A 21,106-nucleotide genomic window follows, 5' to 3' on the forward strand; every position below is an offset into this window, starting at 1 on the left:
GTTGTTTTTAAAGACCAACTTCTTTAATGATACATACCAGTGTTATACTAAGCTTACAAAATAAAGTTGTCTGCATGTAAATACAAGAGAAACATTAAGAAATCAATAGTGATCAGGACAGGGATTTCAATTCCTGTACAAATTTTGAAATTACTCAAGAGAAGATAAATTAACATACATGGCTGTGACAATATGAACGCAGGTGTAGTCAACATGATCCATTTATTGAAAAAAGAGGGCAGCTCAAGGATTTAAGATATTAACAGGAGATCCAGTCTTAAATGGGATGTGAAAGAGCAAACACCACATGTGGATACTGAGGCATTTTTCTCAAGTATTAGATTCTTTGGGCGAGTTTGGAACACCAACGATTCCCACTCACAATACAGAAATGGAGGTATTGACAGCCTTACCCCAGTATTTGACATACAATTGGGATAGGACATCCCAGTTGTAGTTTGTGGGGGTAAAGAGGGCTATAGGTGGGGAGAGTTGTGAGCACATGAAATACAGGGTTTTTAACAGCCTGTTCAGCAGTAGTGAAACTTTTGGTTTTCAACTGTGCCTGCACTTACTTATACTTCATAAAAAGTCACATGAGTAGCTAACCATGTTGTCCCACATGTATTGCTTCACAGCTTTATTTCTGCAGTTACAAGCAATTCAAAACTACTAAATGTTAGAGGCAAGCCTCTTAACTTCTTATCAAAGAAGATCTGTCCATCTTACCGCAAGACAAACAGTATTGCACTTCAAGGTTATATTAACTGAGTTACAGAATCTCTTTAAGGACTGAAGCATTACTTACGCACATCCATTGCGCTATGTGTCTGCTTAAAAAGATAAGCAAGAGAAATTAATTTTAAATTAATACTGCAGGGTACTGTGAAGATGACAAAGCATAGGCCCTCTGTGTACTTATATTTCTAATGCTTAAAAGGTTCTTCCAGTACGAGGCTGGTTTAGCACAGCAGTCTACAGAACCGGCTGTGCCCTTTCCCTGACTCAGTGGTCCAGGATCCGAAGATTGCCAGATACGATTTTGTTCTCTAGTAGGGCTCCAGCTGGGATGTCAATTCTGTCGCCATGATTTGCAATGATGATAACTGTTCCCTGGATTTACAGAAGAGAAAACAAGCAATTAGAAACTTTGTATTTACTCTTGTCTTGAAATGAGCAAGAGTAGTGGTGTCTGGAGGACCAGTTAGGCATCAGCTGTAATGCAGCCAGATCCTGGATGCATTTAGTGGTATTGTTTCTGCACAGACTTTTTTCCACGCCCCCCACAACAAAGGTTTTCAACAAACAATACTGGAAACACTGTAATTACCAGCATACTAGATGCTATCAGCTTACAAGCACAGCTGATGCCTTCTTTGAAGATACATGCTTGCTGTAAGGACTCTTACCACATCTGCTTGCTTTTAGGTGGAAAAATGTTACCCACATCAGTATGTCGTGGCACAGCTCACCATTACAGCTGTAAGGCAAATACACAGAAAGAGCTGGGCACGCATACACATGTGTGAGTGTGCAGTCTGATAATAGCCTAAGCCAGGTCAAGTGCTGGTTGTTGCAGCCCCACCTTGCACCAATCTGTGTCAGCAGCTAAACTGCCCTAGACTTACAGGACCATGACAATGTTCTGCTGGGATTGGCCAGATTCTAAGGAAGAATTTGAGAGAGAAGCTAACTTGCTCAGCTTCAATGTTTACTAATAAATCAAGAACACCAAATGGATGAGAAGGGGCCTGTGGCTGTAAAGCCAGCCTGGGAGGTGAGGTGGTACGTGCCTTGTAAAACTGAAGGACAAAGATGTAAGCATCATTTTGAACACAGATTCATGCAGTCTGTGGTGTTTACAAGGTTTGTGGATAAACCTCCACTCTCCCGGGGACTATACAGAGAAGCAGCTATAGCAGTAACACCTTGCACTCCATAAGGGCCACTGTTCAGTCTTGGCCTCCCTCTGCAGTCCCTGGGCCAGTTACTTAATTCCTAGGAGTGCTTCCATGGACTGTGCATAAAAAGGCACTGACTTAGGCAGGATCAATTACCAAGGAGCAGAGATCAGTCACGTTTATTGCAGGAGCATCCCAATTACACACTCACCTTTAATGAAACATTCTTCCCAAATGTAACATCACCTGAAACCGTGAGATGATCCAGCTCCAGCATATCTGGAATACTTTCAAACCGCCGCAGGTAATCTTGAACCTTTTGGAGAGAGGAAAGAATAGAGACAGTTTTAAATCCAGCTGTGGATTAAGATGTGTGGGAGCTTCTTGGAAACTCCTTTCAGGGACCTTTCTAGAATCTACATCTGACCATGTAAGAGTTGCTACTTTGAAAGCAACATGGTATTGTCATTTCTGTCAGTGATAACTATGAGAAACAGTAAGGGCAGTATCCCACCAAAGTTGCACGAGCTCTAGAGAGCACATAACCCAATTCACCTTCTGTTTCCTCAGCTGATGGGGTAAAGGAGCACCCAACAGCAGTATGAGATTATGCACGCATGTTAAGTAAGTACGTAGTTTGTATTCTAACAGCCTAAGAGTTCTTTACAAAGAGCAAAAGGGAATACCAGAAGGGCAGAGGTAGATGAAGTAAACCTCAATTTTAACTTATTTATTGCTATGGACTGTATTTTTATTCAGAGATAAAAACAAAGTATAGTTATAGGAGTTTACCTTTGTGAAAGAACTTCCCAGTTTGACAAGAGGCACTGTTGGAAATTCACGCTTCTCGCTCATCGTTAGAGATCCAGCATTAAGGCTATACAAATTAGACATCACAAGCAAGAGATCTGACGTGGTCTTAACAGGCAAAAAACGACTACGAGGTACATTTATCCCCAGAGAGTTCTCAAAACTCTTAATAGCAGCACCAACTGCAGTCTCCAACTGGATAACATTCAAGCCTCCATCCAGAGTCTGGAAGAGAAAACTCATGTAAACACAACCAGCAGGTAACAGCACTCAGAACTAGAGATGAGCTTAAGTCAGCTCTGCAGTTACCAACAGACCAGCTCCTTTTTGAAGGCAGCAGTCCCTGTTCCGTTACCTAGAAACTAACAGTTCTTTTGAGTCCGTTTCCTCTAAAATCTTCCTAGCTGATTACCTTTGGGTTAACAATGATCTCCATGTCAATAGCATTCTTCTCTTGCAGCCTTTTAATTGCAGACAGAGCAATCCACAAATTGTTGGTATTGAATATTTTGAATTTTGACACGGACTTGAATTCATCCACGTGTGCTTTTGGGACCTGAGCTATCTCCACCAGCCTCAGCTTGTTTTCGTATTGCGTAAGCGTGCCACCCTGCAAGGGTCAAAGAAAAAGTTTTAAGTCCTGTTCATGAGATGCCACAGAAATGCCCCACTCACCCCAAACAGATGCACTGTTTTGTTGGCATTTAAAGTTGAACCTCAGTGAAAACATGTTGCTTGCGTTCAGCTACCAGGTTACTAATTACAGAGTGTGTTTAAAGTACAGTCAGAACTGTCAAACGATCATGTTTCGGCACTCCAAGACAGTTAATTCTTTTAGTGAAAGTTGTTGAGAATCTTTTGCAAGTGCTGCCGTTGTCAAGAATCACCTTCAGCAGTACTTTGCCAGATTACAGAGCAAAATCTAAATTAAATCTAATAGTTCTGTATTTGTGTCACTTACTGGAGAAACAAGTGGTACTTCAGTAACCTGAACTGAATTCTTACAGCACATTTCTGTGGTTTTATAGAACTACGTCAGAGCTTTCTTAATATTTAATGAGTACAGAAAACATCATGTTTCCTCCCCATCCTCACATTTAAAAGAATAGAGGCAAAGGACAGGACAAATTACTGCATGCTAGAAGTATTTGATATGTGCCATAAACATCTGACAAGTTGTTAAACCTGGACTTTGTAAGAAGTCAAGCAGCTAGGGCAGGAGCAGACTGGCAGCCACCCCAAGCTGAGTTGTGCAATGCACACCTTGACAGCTGGGTAAGTAGCTTAGGCAGTTTTCAGTTAATAGAGATACAACTGCTGTATCCCACCCCTCAGAGCTCTACTTTAACCATCCCTAAACTTTTCCCCTGTGTAAATGACAGTTTGGAGAAGGTATGGGGGTTGTGACCTGCCCCCTGCAGAGATCACTTGTGTTTTCAGCAATCAGTCAAATCCAGGCTGTCCTTGTCTGCTGTTGCCCAGAACCTAGACCCAATTTGTTCCATGAATTAGAACTTCATAAACTTGCTGATTTTGTGCATCTCAAATTAGATCACAGCTGATGTATTAAATGGTGCCTAAAATAGCTATAAGAAGATTTAATGTATGTCTGAGTTCATGCATACAGAGGAGAGAAGACACTGAGATTTTCACCAACATGCCAGGCATCCAGACAGACTTGCACAACTATTTCCCTTTACCTTCACATCTGCCCTGGTTTTGTTTGTGACTTCCATGACAAATTCACAACGTTTTCCATTGGGTGGGTTCATAAGATGATTAAGAATGTAAAGGTCCACAGTGGCACCCAAGTTATCTATATTGGATACAAAAATATATTCCTTCCCCTCTCCAATAAGGTTATCCAGCAGACCAGAGTTATAGAAACTGGCATAGATATCTCCGTGACCTGGGGGATACCAGCACTCTGTATTCTCTCCTGAGTAAGATACATCCTTGGCTATTGGCAGCAGAGTTTCCTTGTTAATTCTAGGATACCTGGAAGACAGTGGGTTTTGTTGAGTTCTCACCAATGTCAGACTAGCATAAAGAAAAACAAAAGTACAACAGTAAAGGTGCAACTACCTGGGCTTTTTCATACAGCTTTTGAAGGTGTGCTTTCTAGGTTAGTGTAAGTACTCTGAATTGAAAGACCCATCCAAATACTGAGCTATCACTAAGAAGCTAGAGCACGCAATCTCTCATTCAAGGATCTAAAGCCACAGTTCTCAGACTGTGCTGTTGAACAGCTTCCCTCTGACATGCAGGTTCAGAGCATGCCAGGCACGCCTCTGACATCATCAGCCACTATAGATTAGAGTTTGTTCTTGATAAGGAAGCCATGTTCTGTCTCCCTCCAGAGCCCAGGTAGCCTAAAAGCAAATTCAGGAATCAAGTGACCAGCATCCAGTAAACCATTATTCACACATTTCTTAGAAACTGTGTTGTCCCCGTCCCCGTCCCCCCCTAATTTTAATACATTGCCTTTGGCTCTGCTTAACACCCTGATGTTTCAGTCTTTCAAAGAGGCCCAAAATAGAGACTGAACATGGGTACAGAAGATACTATTGCTACCTCAACATCTCAAACTAAAAACCCACACCATTTGGAGTATGGAGAAATGCAAGCTAGTTTTTCCTTTCACACCAAGTAGAGAAGTTTTTTGATACCTGCTTTGATTAAAAGTATATATCTTCACACGGCTGTGACTGTATTTCTGCAAGATTTTCTTTGTGTCGTCATCAGTGTTGAAGGAATTCATGAGAACAAGAGGAACATCAGTGTTGTAGGATTTGTTTAAATGCTGAGATTGGAAAGAAATGGTAAATTCAGCATGTATTATTAGCTTTAACTCCTGACACCTAAGATTTTGGGAGAAAGAGATTAGATAAAACAGACTGGAAATAATAAATGCATGAGATAAGAGAGAGATGCGCTTATGCTGACAGAAAGAATAATAAATCAGGTAAAGGAAAACAAATCCTTTTAAGTAGTAAAGATAAGGCCCACATTAAGATACAATCAATCTTTGTTTTTAAATCTGCATCAAGATTTAAAGTTTGAAAAGCACAAAACCACAAAATTATTATTTTAAATTTCAGGCTACTGTTGATTACAAAAGGCATGTTTTCCCTCAAATTATTAAAGTCTGTCAGGATGAAGTTTCAAAACCTTCTCTGCACAGTAAGCACTTTTGAGCCTTCTTGGCAGGCTACGAGATGGACAATAGTATCAAGAGTACATACTGAATGAAATGTCACCATGTTAATTATTTGGGAATCTATAGAATGGAGCTGAAATACACAAGAGCATTTCCATGCGCACAGCACAGCAAAGACAAAAATCAGAAAACATGACAGTGTTCCACCAAAAATAGAGTGTGCAGAAAAAAAAGATACTTCAGTGAGTTTTAGGCTTTGTGTATCAGATCACCCTCATCTGCTGGGGAGTGTTTGGGATCATTACCCTCTGGTGGAGTCTGAGACTTCCACAATGACCCTTTTGAGAAAGCGCCCGCAACACCGAAGGATTAGGACTGCATTAGTTGGATATAAATTTAAGTCTGCTATAGAACTAACACACATGGGAGAGTCACTCCAAACAAACACCACACTGAGGCAAAAATTGTTGGAGCTCCAGAAACTATGGAACAGGCACACCCAATTTCCTACTCTAATGACCACCTTAATTATCTGCTGTAAGAGGAATATTCTGCATTAAAAACATAAGCTGAAATGTCCTCTCTCAGCACCACCAGCTGTTATTTTATTTTACTTTTCTTTCTTCAGAGGAAAATGCCAGCAATCACTTTCAGCATGAGAGTTTTAATTCAACAAGGAACTTGGAGCTGCTGTGAAGAGCTTTGTTCTAATGCACATAAAAAAACCTTTTAAAAAGCTAAACTTAAGCTTGCACCTGGAGGAGTCAGAAACAAGCCCAGGAGTTAGCCATGCCAGGCTAGCTCTACAATTTGATTGCTTGTGTTTCAGGACACAATCACCACTGTCTGGGTTGGTGTGCACAGGCTGAGTTACCCGTGTGCTAACATGTGTGGAGTGGACAGAGTTCAACTGCCAACTGCACTGTCCCTTTCATGCCTTTTCTTTCCAAAACAATTCTCCACCACTAGCACGGTGACCAGAACTCATTTCCCTCTCCTCTTCCTTTTGGCAAGCCTCCACTGTGATCTCTGTTAAAGGGCCCTACAGGAGAAGCTCAGTGTGTCTTGCTTCTTCCAATGTAGAAAGAAAAGCCCACCAAAAGTCACCTCAATCTGCTGAACTGTCAGATCCAAGAAGGTGTTCTCATTCCGCACCCCGATAAGACTTTTGGGGCCTTTACAACCCATGCTTGTGCCCAAGCCGCCATTTAATTTCACAACCACCAGCTTGTTCAAGACAGAAGCAATGTTATCGGGCAGTCCTCTGGCCTTTATCTTCTCATAAGGCTGGATCTGTAAAAACAAACATAAAAACCAGCAGTCAGATATCTGGAAGGAAATTTCTTTCTCCTAAAAACCTTCAAAACTTAAAATTCAGCAATAATATCCATTATTTATTTATATGATTTATGACACTAAAGAACATTTGCAAAATGAGTCTACAATAATCTGATTTGTTAAAATACAAATAACCCAATTTGTTACTACAATAACCTCTTTTCTTGAGAACTTCTATAGACTTTGTGACACCAGTCACAATCAGCTTCATACAGATTAAAAGATGTCCCTGTCTACTCTTCCAGGTAGGGTGAACTGACTCGATGGTGAAGAGGGGTAAGGAAGAAGTCAGGCCAGTTATGCCACTTACCACAACCCTCCTCTTGTCCTGCAGAAGGAAAGGGGGTCTCCTTGTGAGCCATCTAACTCACTTCCCCAGTAAGATGACCCCCTTCAGTCAGGCCACAATTTAAGAACACAGGCCCTGCATGCAGGACAAAACTTCTCTTCCCTGGGCAGCTTAAACTCACAGCAGATTTTCTTTTTTTTTTTATACTTTGCTCTGAGGTTGTCAGAGGCAACATTCCTGGCAAAAGGTTGGTTCTTTGACTCAGTCTAAACCAATTTTTATTCCAACTACTAGTGCAATATAATAATTCATCTCTCCCAATAGCATGCTACAAAGTGGAAGAAAGTTCCTAATTCTTATCCTGCTATTTTCAGGATGTGTTCATCCAGCTCACATTAAACCTTGCAGAAAGCCTTCTACCTTGCTGACAGCTATATCCTACAAGTTTAAAAACAGAGTACGGGCCACGTTTGGGGATAGTGATGGAGAGCAAAATCATGCTTGTAATGAAAGTGTGCCTTGCATTAGGCATTGCTCGTCCCCTAATCCAAAGCACCTAAGTAAAAAAAAAAACAAAGGTAACAATGCAATGATAGGTATCGCGCCAAAACTGTTAGAGCAAAATCAATACAATTATTCTTTAGCCTGCCCTTCTAGAGATTTTCTTTTGAAGAAAAGCCTTGGTGTTTCAGTGCTGTGTATATTCTAGCAGCAAGAAAATTATTTTAGTTCTGTAAGGGGTGTGTAAGATCCACAGCTGATTTCCAAAACCAAATACATACAGAGTAGTTTTCGGAACAGTGTTTGCTTTGGGCAAGTCAGGCTGGGGTTCAAATGGAAATTCACATTGCACTGGAACAAGAGTCGTATTTCTTACTCGGATGTACAGGGGTAGAGAGGAGAGTTTGCACAATTCCAGCATTCCAGTACACCACAGGCAGCAGATTAGAGCAGATCCCTCACATTAGGGAAATTCTGCCTTATGCAGGATCTGGAAAGCTTATGGTATATATTTAAAGATAAGATCACTCCATGTGGAGTTATCATGGCTCAGGCAGCAAGCAGTAACACAATCACTGCCATTTCACAGAGGACAGACATGGGAACTTCTTTCCAAAGTTCCTAGAACTTTTCAGGAACAGAAGTGTGCAAAAAGCAGAATCTTGCTGTGTTTTGTCAACAACAGAGATTGTGTTCAGGCTGGGTAGACACCTTGAAAAAACACCACTCTTCTCACTAACAAAGAGATGATAAACACTGATTTTAACATACTGAAGGTACATCAGAAAGCTTAATGAGGATTCACTACCAGCAGGATCTACAGAGATTTACACTCAGACATTTACTACCTCCCATCCACTCTAAGGTCAATACCACTCCATTAGACTGCAAATGGATTTAAAACATTTAGGTTTGAGCTTTAGCTGGGTGGGATGTGAGTCACACCCACGATGTTCAGACGCCATCTAAACAGCCAAAAAAATGATTTCAACTTTCAAGTCTTACTACGTTCTTCTTGCATCACTCACAATATAGTTCTCCAAAAAGAAGAAAGTCTGCCCCTCAGTTCAGGGCCAGACTGCCTCAAAATCATTTGCTTTTGCTGAAGTGCCAACTACCCTTTCATGTCTTCACGGCCATGCCTGAAACTAGCTTATGCAGAAAGCTCAGAGTAAAATCCTGATGAAGTTAACAGTTCCATCCAGGCCCTCTATCAAGGACTTAGTTCACTGGATGTTGCATCAGCTACAACACAAAATTTATAACTCAGCCTCACTAAATATTTCATTTTCTTCTGGCACAGGCATTGGAAATGACAACTTGGCAATGAAGCCCTGGATTTTGAAGGGTCTTTAATTCAGAGAATAACAAATGTCAAGAACTCAAATTCAAGCAGGATCGTTGCAGCATCAGGACTGCTGGATGCCAGTGCTATCATCTAGCAGTTCCAGTCATCTGTAGGCACTAATATGCAGAACTACCTCATCACCTATGAGCATATACACAAGTGTAAGAAGTGCTCCACAGTAATAAAAATCAATTCTTGCTCTAAGGATTTGGAACAGTGGACTTGACAAGTAACTGCTGATGGGGAAATACTTCAGGAACAAAAATGGGCAGGAGTGACATGGCTTACAGATGCATGACTACAGTGTTACTCATTTGAGACATCTCAAAACTGTGGTTTGAGATTGTTCTAAGATGACATATCTAGCTTCTTTGCAGACAATGTCACAGAAGTGATTTTCATAACAGTTTGCATGAGGCAACATTGGGAGTTTGACTAACAGATTTCAGAAGCATACTCCTACTGCAAGGAAGTTTGCAAGAATTTGTCAGAGACAGACAAAATGAACATCAGGGCTGTCATCGTGGGTAGGCTGGAAAGGAATACACCCATATTAGTCAATAGGTACTTAGAGAACAACAAGGAAACATTTACTCAGCACCAAGGGACAGTTTTAGAAACAGCACCAAGTGAACCTTTAAAACTTGTTTCCAGAGTTGAAGATAAGGAAGATGTTTTGCTTTTGAGTAAGAGCATGACATTCTTTCTTTTCCTTCATGATATAGTTCATTAAGATGACAACCTGAGCTGCAGAAAAGAATCTGACCACTGGGGAAAAAAAAAAAAACCTAATAGACATGCTCTTTTCACACTTGCATTGCTTTGGATGCTCTCTTTACATCCAAAAATAGGTTTTGCATTGCTATTCTGCATTTAGCTTGATCACAGCAGTTCTCTCAGAGGCCTCCCAGCAGGACTTTGCTATTGCTTCCAATTCAAACAAACAGATTGCTGCAATCTATATCAACAGGATTAAACTACAGTTGCCATGTCCACATTCTTTACCTCCCCTCCTCGTTAACTGGCACTCTAAGTATACTTTCTTCTCTGAAGACTGGGTCCTAACTATGCTAGCTATCACTGTAAGCCTTGGACATATGAAAGCAAAGCATCTGGAAGGAAAAAACAAGTCAGAGGTTTACCAATATAGAGTGAAATGGGTTCAATCTTCTGTTATCATCATCTGGAGCTTACAAGTTGCTTACCCAATTGGTATTAGTTGTTACACTGAAAACATGGAGGTCAGGGATGAAATCTCCCATGCCAGAGAAAAACAGAGGAACATTACAAGACAATCATTTCTGTTTCAAGTTACTGACAGGAGCCTTTACTTGTCAGTAGATGCTTCAGGAAAGAACAGAAAGCTACATTCAAAGAAAAAGTACAACAGATAACACATTAGATGATCCATGGAAGTCTGATCAGAAATTCCACTCCTGCATAGTACAGTCCCATGGCATTGGGCAAAAGCCTGAAACACCTTTCTGACCTAAACTGAAAGTCAGAAGTAGCTTACGTAAAATAGAAAATTAAAAGACAAAGCCTATAAATGCAATAAACTATTCATGAACTTTTTAAAGCTGTTAAAAATTAACAAACAAAAAAACCCCAACCACCCCACATTTTGGCACATTTTTGGGGTGCTTTTATTTTTTTTATAGATATACACACACATCTACATCTGCATGTATACACGCACACACACGTGTACATATATACCTAAACAGATCCTTAGAGCTCTACTAGGTATCAGCTGAAGATTACATTTGCCAAAATTCTCAGTGCTTTGGGCCAATCAAGCACCAAACCAATTCTCCAAAACAATCACAGGCAAATAAATTCACACTGGGGAGAATAAGTCATTGCTTTCTAGGCCATGATACTTGTAGTGCGAGATTCTCAAAAGCAGCCAAGCAGCCCACCACCATCACCACCACCTCATAAAACAAGGTCGTCTGTACGGGCAATTATAAATCACTTGCAAGATTACCAACCAACTTTCCCAATGAGTCTTGTGTGTACCAACCTCTGTGTTGTTCTAACAAGACCAGGAGGAGAGTACACTGTGTGGTTTTATAACTAGGAAAAGAAAACTCAACTGGAACTGAACAGAAGCACTCAGAGAAAATCTGCATATATTCACAGATGGATACTTGTCCCAAAGAACTCAGTAGTGCAGTCTTTATTCTGAAGCCCTTCTAAAATTGTCACTCTTTACCCCTTCTAAAAGCTCATACTGTTCTTACCTATACTAGCTAGGCTAATAATTCTGTAATTCTGGTCTTTAAGAAATCAACTTTTATCTAATAATTCCACAAGCCATACCCCTCAGCAAAGAATAATTTGGGAGGAGTTACACTACAGGTCACTTGAAAAGGGTTTAACGTAAGACACATTTCTCTTTCCATGGTATGTCCCCTACATGACTGACATATTTAAAAGGTGGTGGAGGCAGGGTAACTACAAGCAGGGTTTGAGGACGGTGGGGACATGGAACTCATGATCAGCAATAAAAGAAAAGAAAAAAAAATACTCAAGAATGTTAAGTTTGCTTTCAGTTTTTGAGAGCACTCAACCCACCTCCTGTCAGATCAGGAAGTCTAAGAATCATCCAATAAATCCTAAAGAAAGAGATATTTATTATGAAGTGAAGAAGGCATGGAAGGAAGTTTGTTTATGGGTATTTTTCCCTAGCTTTCTTCTGTGACATTTACCAAGTATGATTATTTGATTTGGAGTACATGCTAGGAAGCAAAATTTCATTTAAGATCATGCATGCATCTCAGCTGACCCAAAGTGACCTGATTTTGCAGGATTCTTACCTTTCTCTCCCTCTTGTCAAAAGTTGCTACATAGCTAAGGGACACATTTAAGAACGAGACAGTACAGGCCATAAGGAAGAAGAGAGATACTCTTTCTAATTGTGCCCTCCTTTCAGCCCTCTGTGACCTTAAGTTAGACCTTTGCCCAAGCTCTTTTTTAAACAGCCTGCCCTGCCTGGGAATCTCCCATCAGTCTATTTCAGTGTCTTATCATAACCCTCCTATTTGACATTTCCTCCCAACTTCCTACCTGGTAATTTTCAGTCCTTTACAGAACTTGAAAGTTTTTCCACTGAAGATGTGCAAAACTTTAAAAATAGACAATAGCTCTCCCTCTCCACAAAGCAGCCCATTCACTCGCATCAAATTGCTGTAATTTAATCCCAGGCCTTATCTTGACACAGAGAACAGTTTATTCCTTTCATTGTTGTAACTACCTTTTTACATATTTAAAAGACTTATCACTCCCCAGAGTCTCACCCCCTCTAGACTAAAAGCAACCCCCTTTTCTTCAGCCTTCCTTGTAAGTCATGTTATCCAGAACTCCAATTTCTCACCTTGGCCTCTTTATTGAAGGTAGATTTTTCTCCCCAAAGCAACACTGCATTCAGTGTTACAGTACAGAAGACAGAGAGAGACATCACATGTTTTTGACGTTAAAAGAAAACACTCAACCTTGGAAAAACCCTATACTTCCTCTAAAACAGCATCATTCTTCAACGCTTTAGAGAGCAGCACTGCATCTGTTCTGGAAGTAATTGGACAGCCTGCCTTTCAGTTAGAAACAGAGCCTCGATTGAATCACCACAGAGAGGCTAAGAGAAACCACAAATGTGTAAGGACACAGAAGTCTTGCAATATGCCAAGATCACTACACTGGGAAAAGCAAGAATTTGTAGTACAACTACACCGGTAGTTACGCAAGAGTCAAAAGACAGCCTAAGGCCACAGATGAATCAATAAAATGAGATTAGGTTTAATAGGAAGTATTTATTTCAGTACTAAACAGTGCTGAAAAAAATATTTAGTGCTTTTTCAGCAGCAGCTCAAGTGGCAGGTTATAAGTTGTAACAACTTAGATGACATTAGAAAATTACACTCGAAAAAACCCCACAGTCAACTACTTGTTTCAGATTCGCTTCTACTTCAGAGTCGCTTTTACTGAGCTGCTGTAGATAACAGAAGTTGCTAAACGAGCTATATAACCCAGCCCACTTACCATATGTCCCTTTCAAATTATTTAGCAGAATGGATTGCTGGAAACAGTCTCATCCAAGATGTGCAACCTTCTTTCATGGGCAGGAGGGAAATGGGAACAACAAGGGTCCTACCTACTTCCCCTCTAACACAAGTTACCATTTACTCCAGAGAAGGTACCAAATGGTAAGATGGCATCTGTCCCATTTGGTTCCCCTGCTCAAAGAATAGCTAACAAAATAACACCAACAAACTTGACACATACGTTAAGCAGGACCTGATGTTCAGGAACACATACAACATATGTCAATAAATAATTATTTTTCAGTTAGAACCCAAAGTGTTGTCCTATGTGATTTTACAGAACCATGGCAGATATATCCATTCTAGGAGCGACTACATAGAATCATAGAATCATTTAGGTTGGAAAAGACCTTCAAGACCATCGAGTCCAACCATCATCCATGCCCACTAAACCATGTTATGGAGTACCCCGTCTATGCGCTTTTTGAATACCTCCAGGGATGGTGACTCAACCACTTCCCTGGGCAGCCTATTATTTGCTACAAGTAGCAATTATCAGTTTTATGTTCCTTACAGACTGTCACTTCATTGGAACTTACAGAATCTTCTGGAGGTCTCTGAATCTTCCCCCAGTCCACAGATGGTCCCTTTTCTTGTAGGAATCTATGAAATAGCTTCTTAAATCCTTCCAGGTCCTTTTTAGTGTGCTACAAAGAAGAAATGCATTAGTTAATTCTGGTATTTAATGCATACCTATTCAATCATGGAAGCAGTTCTACAAACTTGATGTACAATCTATTCACAAGAGTAATTTTATCAGCACTGAAGTAGACATGCTAAAGTTTACGTAAAATTCTAAAAGGTACCAAAAGCTCATTTCCACTAAAACTCAAGGTACAAAACCAACTTGGATACCTTAAAGACAAGTCTTTAGTCAAAATCATAACCATTAGAATTTGGCCCAATCTTTAGGATAACAGCTTTACCCTCCCTTTCTGTAATCCATTAAAGATTACATAGAACCTTTAATAACTAAAGATGATTAAACACTTAATAACAACTCTGTCACCCAGTTTATATGGAACTGAAAGTCTCCTACTGACATTGTATCCAGGCTACTCTTCCACACAGGGTCAGAGCATGTCCTAAAAATAAGGATCATGGTATTCTGTGATTTGTCTCCCTGTATAACATTTGCCTCAATTTCCTGCATCTAGTTTCTATTCTCTGAGTTGCGTCCACATCATGCTCCTTACCTCTAGCTCATTTGAAGGTGCAGTCACAAGTATCTTATCAAGTTCTACTTTCATTGAATACTCCAGCTCTTGTCGAATGACTTCCTGAAACTGTGAAGTGCCAGCTTGAGACATTGCTTTGCTGAAATCTTAAATAAAAATAAAAACACAGGTTAAAGGAAAAAGAAGAAAACTAGCTTATTTAGACTACAAATAGCCTTCAATTTTCTTTTAAAAATTAATAAACTCATATAATCTAGCCTTATTTTATTACTGTGCTAGCACTCCAAGAACATAAATGTTTTGTTCTTAGTAACTTGGAGAACAGACCTTAAACTAGGGCCACAGAACAACAACCCTTCTCTCAAAACTCAAAAGAGTCCCAAAAGACCAATGATCCATCTCAAGAAGTGTCCAAAAATCCACAGCAGTACACTTTTTTGCTAGAGAGCCAAAGAATTTACATCCTACTGCATCAACACACTTTAGCAAGTAAAAGTGTGAAAAAGCTTTTCACTAAAAAAAATTCTTTTATGTAGAACATTGTGATTGAGGGTATCCTTCTGTTCACACAAGCAAATAAAAACATATGCTTTAATTATTTATACAGTGCGTTTTCACACCATCTTCAGCTTGTTCCAGTAAATATTCCCTTACTTTATCGTATGAGTATTTTCACACTACAGCACACACTTCAGTTACTAAGCAACCTAGGAAATTCGTCTGTCTATCACTTCAGCATTTGTTTTGTTTTTGAAAGGGATAAGCTCCATAAATGTGAAAAAGAGTAAATACACAAATGTTCTATAAAGTCCACATCACAGAAAGAAACGGGAGATAACTTGACTTTATTTTTCAACAGAAAGCATTTGAAGCGAGTGCGTTCTCAAAAGACATTCTGAGTAAGTTCTCTAAAGACCTCAGTTAATTTAATTTCTGCCAAATCTCTTGAGTAATCACTTCTCTGTAATACAGAGAGTGATGTATTGCCAAATATAGCTGGATTTTAGAAACACCCTGAATACTAGTGCAAAAAGGGACAGGCAGAAACTTTGCAAGTGAACAGAGTGATACTGCCAGAAAATATTGTTAGAAGAGGAACCTGCATTTAAAGTTTACTTATTTAGAACATGCATTAAAAGGCTATTCTATTGAGAATGTCTAAGAAAGCCAGAGGCAGTTCATTTTAATACAATTTTGATTTTATTTTTTTAAGCAAAGTATTCCACAGCTTCAGACTCAGTGACAGTATCTAATCCTTGCTTTGAAGCCCACAGAAGCCATTTTCCTGACTGCACTGTTTTGCAGGTAGGGGAGGAAAAAAAAAAAAAAAAAAGACAGACAAGTGCTGCAGTGCACATACTGTGTGTGGTGCAACACAGGGGAAACGCCAGCTCAAGATGAACAGTACAATGAACAATAGGTTCTTTTTTTTAATCAAATGCTACATTTAGTAGTAAAAACAGGTAATAGTTGAAAGCCTGTTAAGCGTATCTTTGCAGGTCAAATATGTTACAACACGGACAGCTCTTCATTAGGAAGCACTTCCTCCTACAGAAAAATGAGGTCTATACCAGCTTAATACTTTCATTCCAAACTGCTGCAAGTGCCATCTTTTCACTCACATATTTTAGGTTGATGAGTACTGAAACACTGTTTAAACTCCAGAGAAACAACTGCTAGGAGATACTTTCAGATGTTTGTAGTGCTCCCTGCAACATGTTGCAATACATGACTTTGGTTACAGCAACAACAGTGGCCATTTCTCACAGTTCACCAGCCTGTAAAACATCTGAGCTTCCCAATATGACACAACGCACCTCAGAAGAAACTCTGCAAATATCAAGTATTCAACAGAGACTGTCATTCGTGCTGTTAAACACATTGAGGCTAAGTAAGGCAGAGCCATCTAGCAACTTTCCCAGGCTGCCATGTAAGTAGGAAAATCTTGTTCGCTCATATTAGCCAAAAGACTTGTGTCTACCAGATAAAAGCATTTAGAGATTAAGTAACATCACAAACAAATCAAAAGAAAAAGGCATCATAAAAGTAAATGTGTGATAATGTCCTAGTTTGGTTTGTTGGGTTTTTTTATAATACTATAAATTCTCCACAACTTGATGAGCAAATGCTAAAACACATTTGATCACCAGCGTCCTCACAGAGAAGTGAAGCAAGCCCGTTGCTTCTTCCAAACACCAAGTGTTAAGCACGCAGACCAGCCAGCTAGATGGGATATTTCTTACCGAAACCCAGAGCACCAAAGCTACCAGTGCTGTTGGCTGCATCCTTCATTGGCACTAAAGAATATTTAGGCTTCATGTTGACCATTTAACAACTACTGCAACCACTCAGTCTCATCCAGATTCAACATGCCAGGGCACAGTTGCTTGGGGAGAGCATTATTAGTGCTATTAGTACTATTATTATTATTATTATTATTTTGGGGAAAGAGAGCAGAAGGACATGGCTGGAGTCCGTAAAAACATGTGTTTGCCTGGTGCAGGAAAAGTATCTATTCTGCATATGTAAGAATTTGAATACTGTAACTATGCAGCCAAGAGAAATAGCAACTCAAAGCTTTTCTGCTTTTAACATGCCATTGCAAGGCAGAGGCTTTTAAGCATTTATCTTAAGAGACATCCACCAGGATTTGGACCAGATGGGGATCCATGGCACTCTGTAAAGGCTCCCCAAAGCAAGACCACGACAGCAGCATCGGTACATCTGCTCCAAACAAACGAACTCAGTACTAGTTGTTCCTGTGTTGCTGCCCCTCAGAGTTTTTGGGAAGAAGCTGGTATTTATGCACCTCAGCCTACTGCTAGCAGAAAGACAACTGCAGTCCTTTAACATGAGCTACTGTTAAATTTAATAGCCCGGGTGAAGGTTGATTTCCCTTTTCACCCTAGCAGCAACAAGGAAGTAGAAAGGCCAGTGTAACTGCCTATCTGAAAGCAGTTACTTCCTACAGGCAAGTAAAATTCCCTAAGGCTATGATGAAAAGCAGTTATTGTGCCTCTAAAAATCTGGTGGGAGGCAGGGGTGTCGAATAATTGCAGGAAGAGATTTCCAAGGGTACATGCAGCCATAAACTCCCAAATTATTATTAAAAAGAAATGCCTCTTCCAAGCTATTGCACAACCAATGCCTCAGATTTCAGCCTAAGCCCACTTTTACGGGACCAGTATTCTTGAACACTCATCTGAAAGAAGAAAAGGGTGGGAGAAGGTAGTGGGAGACTCTTGGGGGACCAGCCCATGCAGGAAATTAGCACAGAACAGAAGAGCATGACTCAATAGTTGAGGCTTCAAAAAACACTGGGCTTTGCAAAAATGACCACCCAGGATATCTTATTTTAATGTCTTCAGTGGAAAGTGCTTCCTCAAGTAGTAGAGAAACAACAACTCTTAATCAAGTTTGCGGTGGTGTCTGACGCGTGGAGAGTTTCACTCAAACCCTCCTGCCCCCACTGTTATTTCTGGCACGCTTTTGTGCTCTGCTCTCACTGCTAACCTGCCCCCTGCCCTCACAGCATGAACTACAGCATATGGCAGAGTATTTGCAGGTTTATGATACATAACTTTATAACTGACATATGAAAAACCAAAATATGATAAATCAGATCAAGCCAATAAAAAGGAGTTCTTCGTATGCTATCAGAAACAAAATAAAGGACAGATGTCCTCAGGAAAACTGCACAAAACCAGAACAGCAGTGACCCCTTACTTAGGGGTTTTCATGTATTTCCTTTCTGCTGCCCCTCCTCTTATTATGCATTAAAAGTGGAGAAGGTGTTAAGATTGGTTAGTTTTGTTCATCAACGCACTCAGCAGAGAACTTCACTGCCTTGGTACTTGGTATACAAGGACCCAGCACAGGAGGGAGTTGGGGCACAAGTCAAGGAAGAAGTCCCCTTTCTCATGAAAAAATTGGGAATCTTTTGGGCTGAGGGTTATGAATCGCAAATACTTTTGCAATCCAAGTAAGTATACGAAAAGACCTAGGGCAGAAAAGTCTCCTTGGAGCCAGACTACTTGCACAAAAATCAAGAAGGGTGGCCAGGAAGTTAAAACACGCAGCTGAACTTTAAATGTTCTATCCTTGAACTCTGTGCTGAGGGTACAGAGTGAATGCCTTAACTTCCACCAACTCCGCTGAAAGTTCAAGGCAATTTTTATCCCTGACGAGGATAAAAATCTCTTTAAATACCCACACTATAATGTGCAATGCTAATAAATATTACTTCATTTGATTTTTAGAACTGAACATACCCACTCAGCCTTTACGAACATTTTTCTTTTCCTACTACTAGAGGCAAAATTTGTCAACATATGTTGGACTGAAGCATACGTGAAGTGAAACCTATACGCTCACTCTCCCTCTCTCCTTAATGGATGAGCACATTAGCCTGAGCTAACTCAGAAGTCTGCAACCTAGGAAGCCGTTCTTGCCAGCTGCACGCACCAAGAGTTTAGGTGTTACGGTCAGACACAGCTGGGCAGCTGATACTCATGCTAAAAATATCACTTGACATTGGCAACGTGTTTTAGTACTATTGGCCTGATAAAAGAGTACTTAAATGGCTGATACTGTTTTTAAAAAGCTTTTCAGATTGTCAAATCTTTGGTAATATTTTAAAAGTTGGTTATGATCTTTACCTAGGTTTCTCCAGCTTTCAGTTTCATAAATAATGCCATTCCAAGATGGCTACCTTCAGCAGTAGGCTGAGATAAGCCAATTCCATTTAAAAAGAACAATTCAGAATGAATTTTCATAACGTATTTCACAGCAAGAAGGGGCTTATCCCGATAACTTTCAGAGTGGCCAGCTGAGAAACGTGGCTGTAACACTTCCCCCCTTCAGCTCTCTGCGTTTTGCCCAGGTGCCACAAGACATTTGCAGACAGTTGATGCATTTACACAGCAAGCGGTGTACAGTCCTAGACATCCACTGGGTAAGTGACAGCTACTTCCCAAAGCCTGCGAAGGCCCTTGGCTGCCTGCAACGTCCAAGTTCGTATAGCGAAAGACCTACTCGTGTTCTTTCTACAGGCAGCATTACATTTGTTGATAGGCCTGCATGGATTTATATTAAGGAAACCTACAGGCACGGATTTCATTACAAAAAGCACACACACATCATTAGGAATATCAGAAAGGAGGGAAAGAAAACCACCACAGCAATGCACCAAAGTCATTTTTCATCCCAAAATGACCTCTTGTGGGCTGGTTCCCTGCTTTGCAATAAAGGAATCTGGAACTCAGACCACGTACACACATGCTCACACATGCAGAGAGTAAAGGAGAGCACCGGAGCCTATATGGATCAGAAAATGCCAAAATACACTCAAGCCTCTGAAAAAAAGTGAAGACATTCGACCTCAGCACTCTTCCTCCCCCAACTTTAACAGACCGCTTAGTGGAGCTGGGAAGATTTGTGCTTGCAAGATCCCCCCGTGTACTCCAGGTCCTGCCTGTGCATCAGCTGTGGAGAGAAGCCCTGCCGCCACAACCGCCCAGTTTCACCGTGTGCCCGTACCGCACGAGAGCCACGCATCTACTGAGGTAAGCGAACCCAGCAGAACAGAACCGAACCGAACCGGTGGAGGCCCTGCTGCCAAATAACGAATAACACTTTGAGGAAGCCCTTGCACGTCACAACTCGGCCGCCGATCGGGCTGCTACACCTACCACTGCCTGCGCTCTACCAGGCTGCTGGAAAGGCGAGAAGGAACAAAATAAAAAATAATAATAATAAAAAAGCAGAGATCTATGTATACACAGCTGAAGAGCCAAAGAAAAATAACTACAAAGCACGCCAGCTTACCTTTCGCAAAAGACGACATTTTCGCTCTTTAATAAAATAAATACTGTGCTCTTATAAATATAGACCGAATTGTTTGGGGTTTTTTTTACCCCAGGGCTGGGGAGGGAAGGGCCGGGGGGGGGGGGGGGGGGGGGGGAGGCTGTCTCCCCGCGCCCCTGCGGAGGCTGGCCGCCGCCGGCGGTCGAGCAGCTGCGGGGAGGCGGGAGAGACGGCGGCCCCGGTCCCGCTGGGAGCAGCACGCCCACCGCGCTGGCCCCTCAGCCGAGCAGTCCCTCCCGGGCCGGCGGGCGGGAGGCAAACCCCGAGGAATTTAAATTTCATCAATGAAAGAGGCGGACCCGCCGCGCCCCGGGTTTCGCCACCCCCAACCCTCCCCTCCTCTCCCCTCCCCTCCCCGCCGGGCTGGGCCGCCCGCCTCCCCGGGGCTTCCCGCACGGCTCCTCCCCGCTCCCGGACGGGACAGGCCGGGCCGGGCCGGGCCGCCACGGCCGCCCCCCGCTCCGCGTGCCCCGTGCGGCCGTTAGGCCCGAGGGCGGCACCGCCTCTCCCTCAGGCGGCGGCAGGGCCGCCGCCGCCTCCTCCTCCTCCTCCTCCCCGCCGCCGCCGCCGGCCCCTCACGCCGCCCCGCGGAAGAGATTGGGGGGGGGAGGGG

General features: G+C 41.5%; 1 protein-coding gene across 1 annotated transcript; it reads right to left on the minus strand.

The window, feature by feature from the left end:
- Position 1: 1 nt before the first annotated feature.
- Positions 2 to 20,787, minus strand: UGP2 (UDP-glucose pyrophosphorylase 2). Its single transcript, XM_052784222.1, has 10 exons — positions 20,455 to 20,787; positions 14,647 to 14,774; positions 13,990 to 14,097; positions 6,979 to 7,164; positions 5,381 to 5,514; positions 4,412 to 4,709; positions 3,124 to 3,321; positions 2,694 to 2,936; positions 2,113 to 2,217; positions 2 to 1,113 (listed from the first exon to the last, which is right to left on the minus strand). Exons 1-10 carry the CDS (start codon positions 20,471 to 20,473, stop codon positions 1,006 to 1,008), a joined length of 1,527 nt encoding a protein of 508 aa, XP_052640182.1. The 5' UTR covers positions 20,474 to 20,787; the 3' UTR covers positions 2 to 1,005.
- Between the last annotated feature and the right edge of the window lie 319 nt (positions 20,788 to 21,106).

The sequence above is a fragment of the Harpia harpyja genome, chromosome 4, assembly GCF_026419915.1.
Source record: "Harpia harpyja isolate bHarHar1 chromosome 4, bHarHar1 primary haplotype, whole genome shotgun sequence".
NCBI lineage: Eukaryota > Metazoa > Chordata > Aves > Accipitriformes > Accipitridae > Harpia > Harpia harpyja.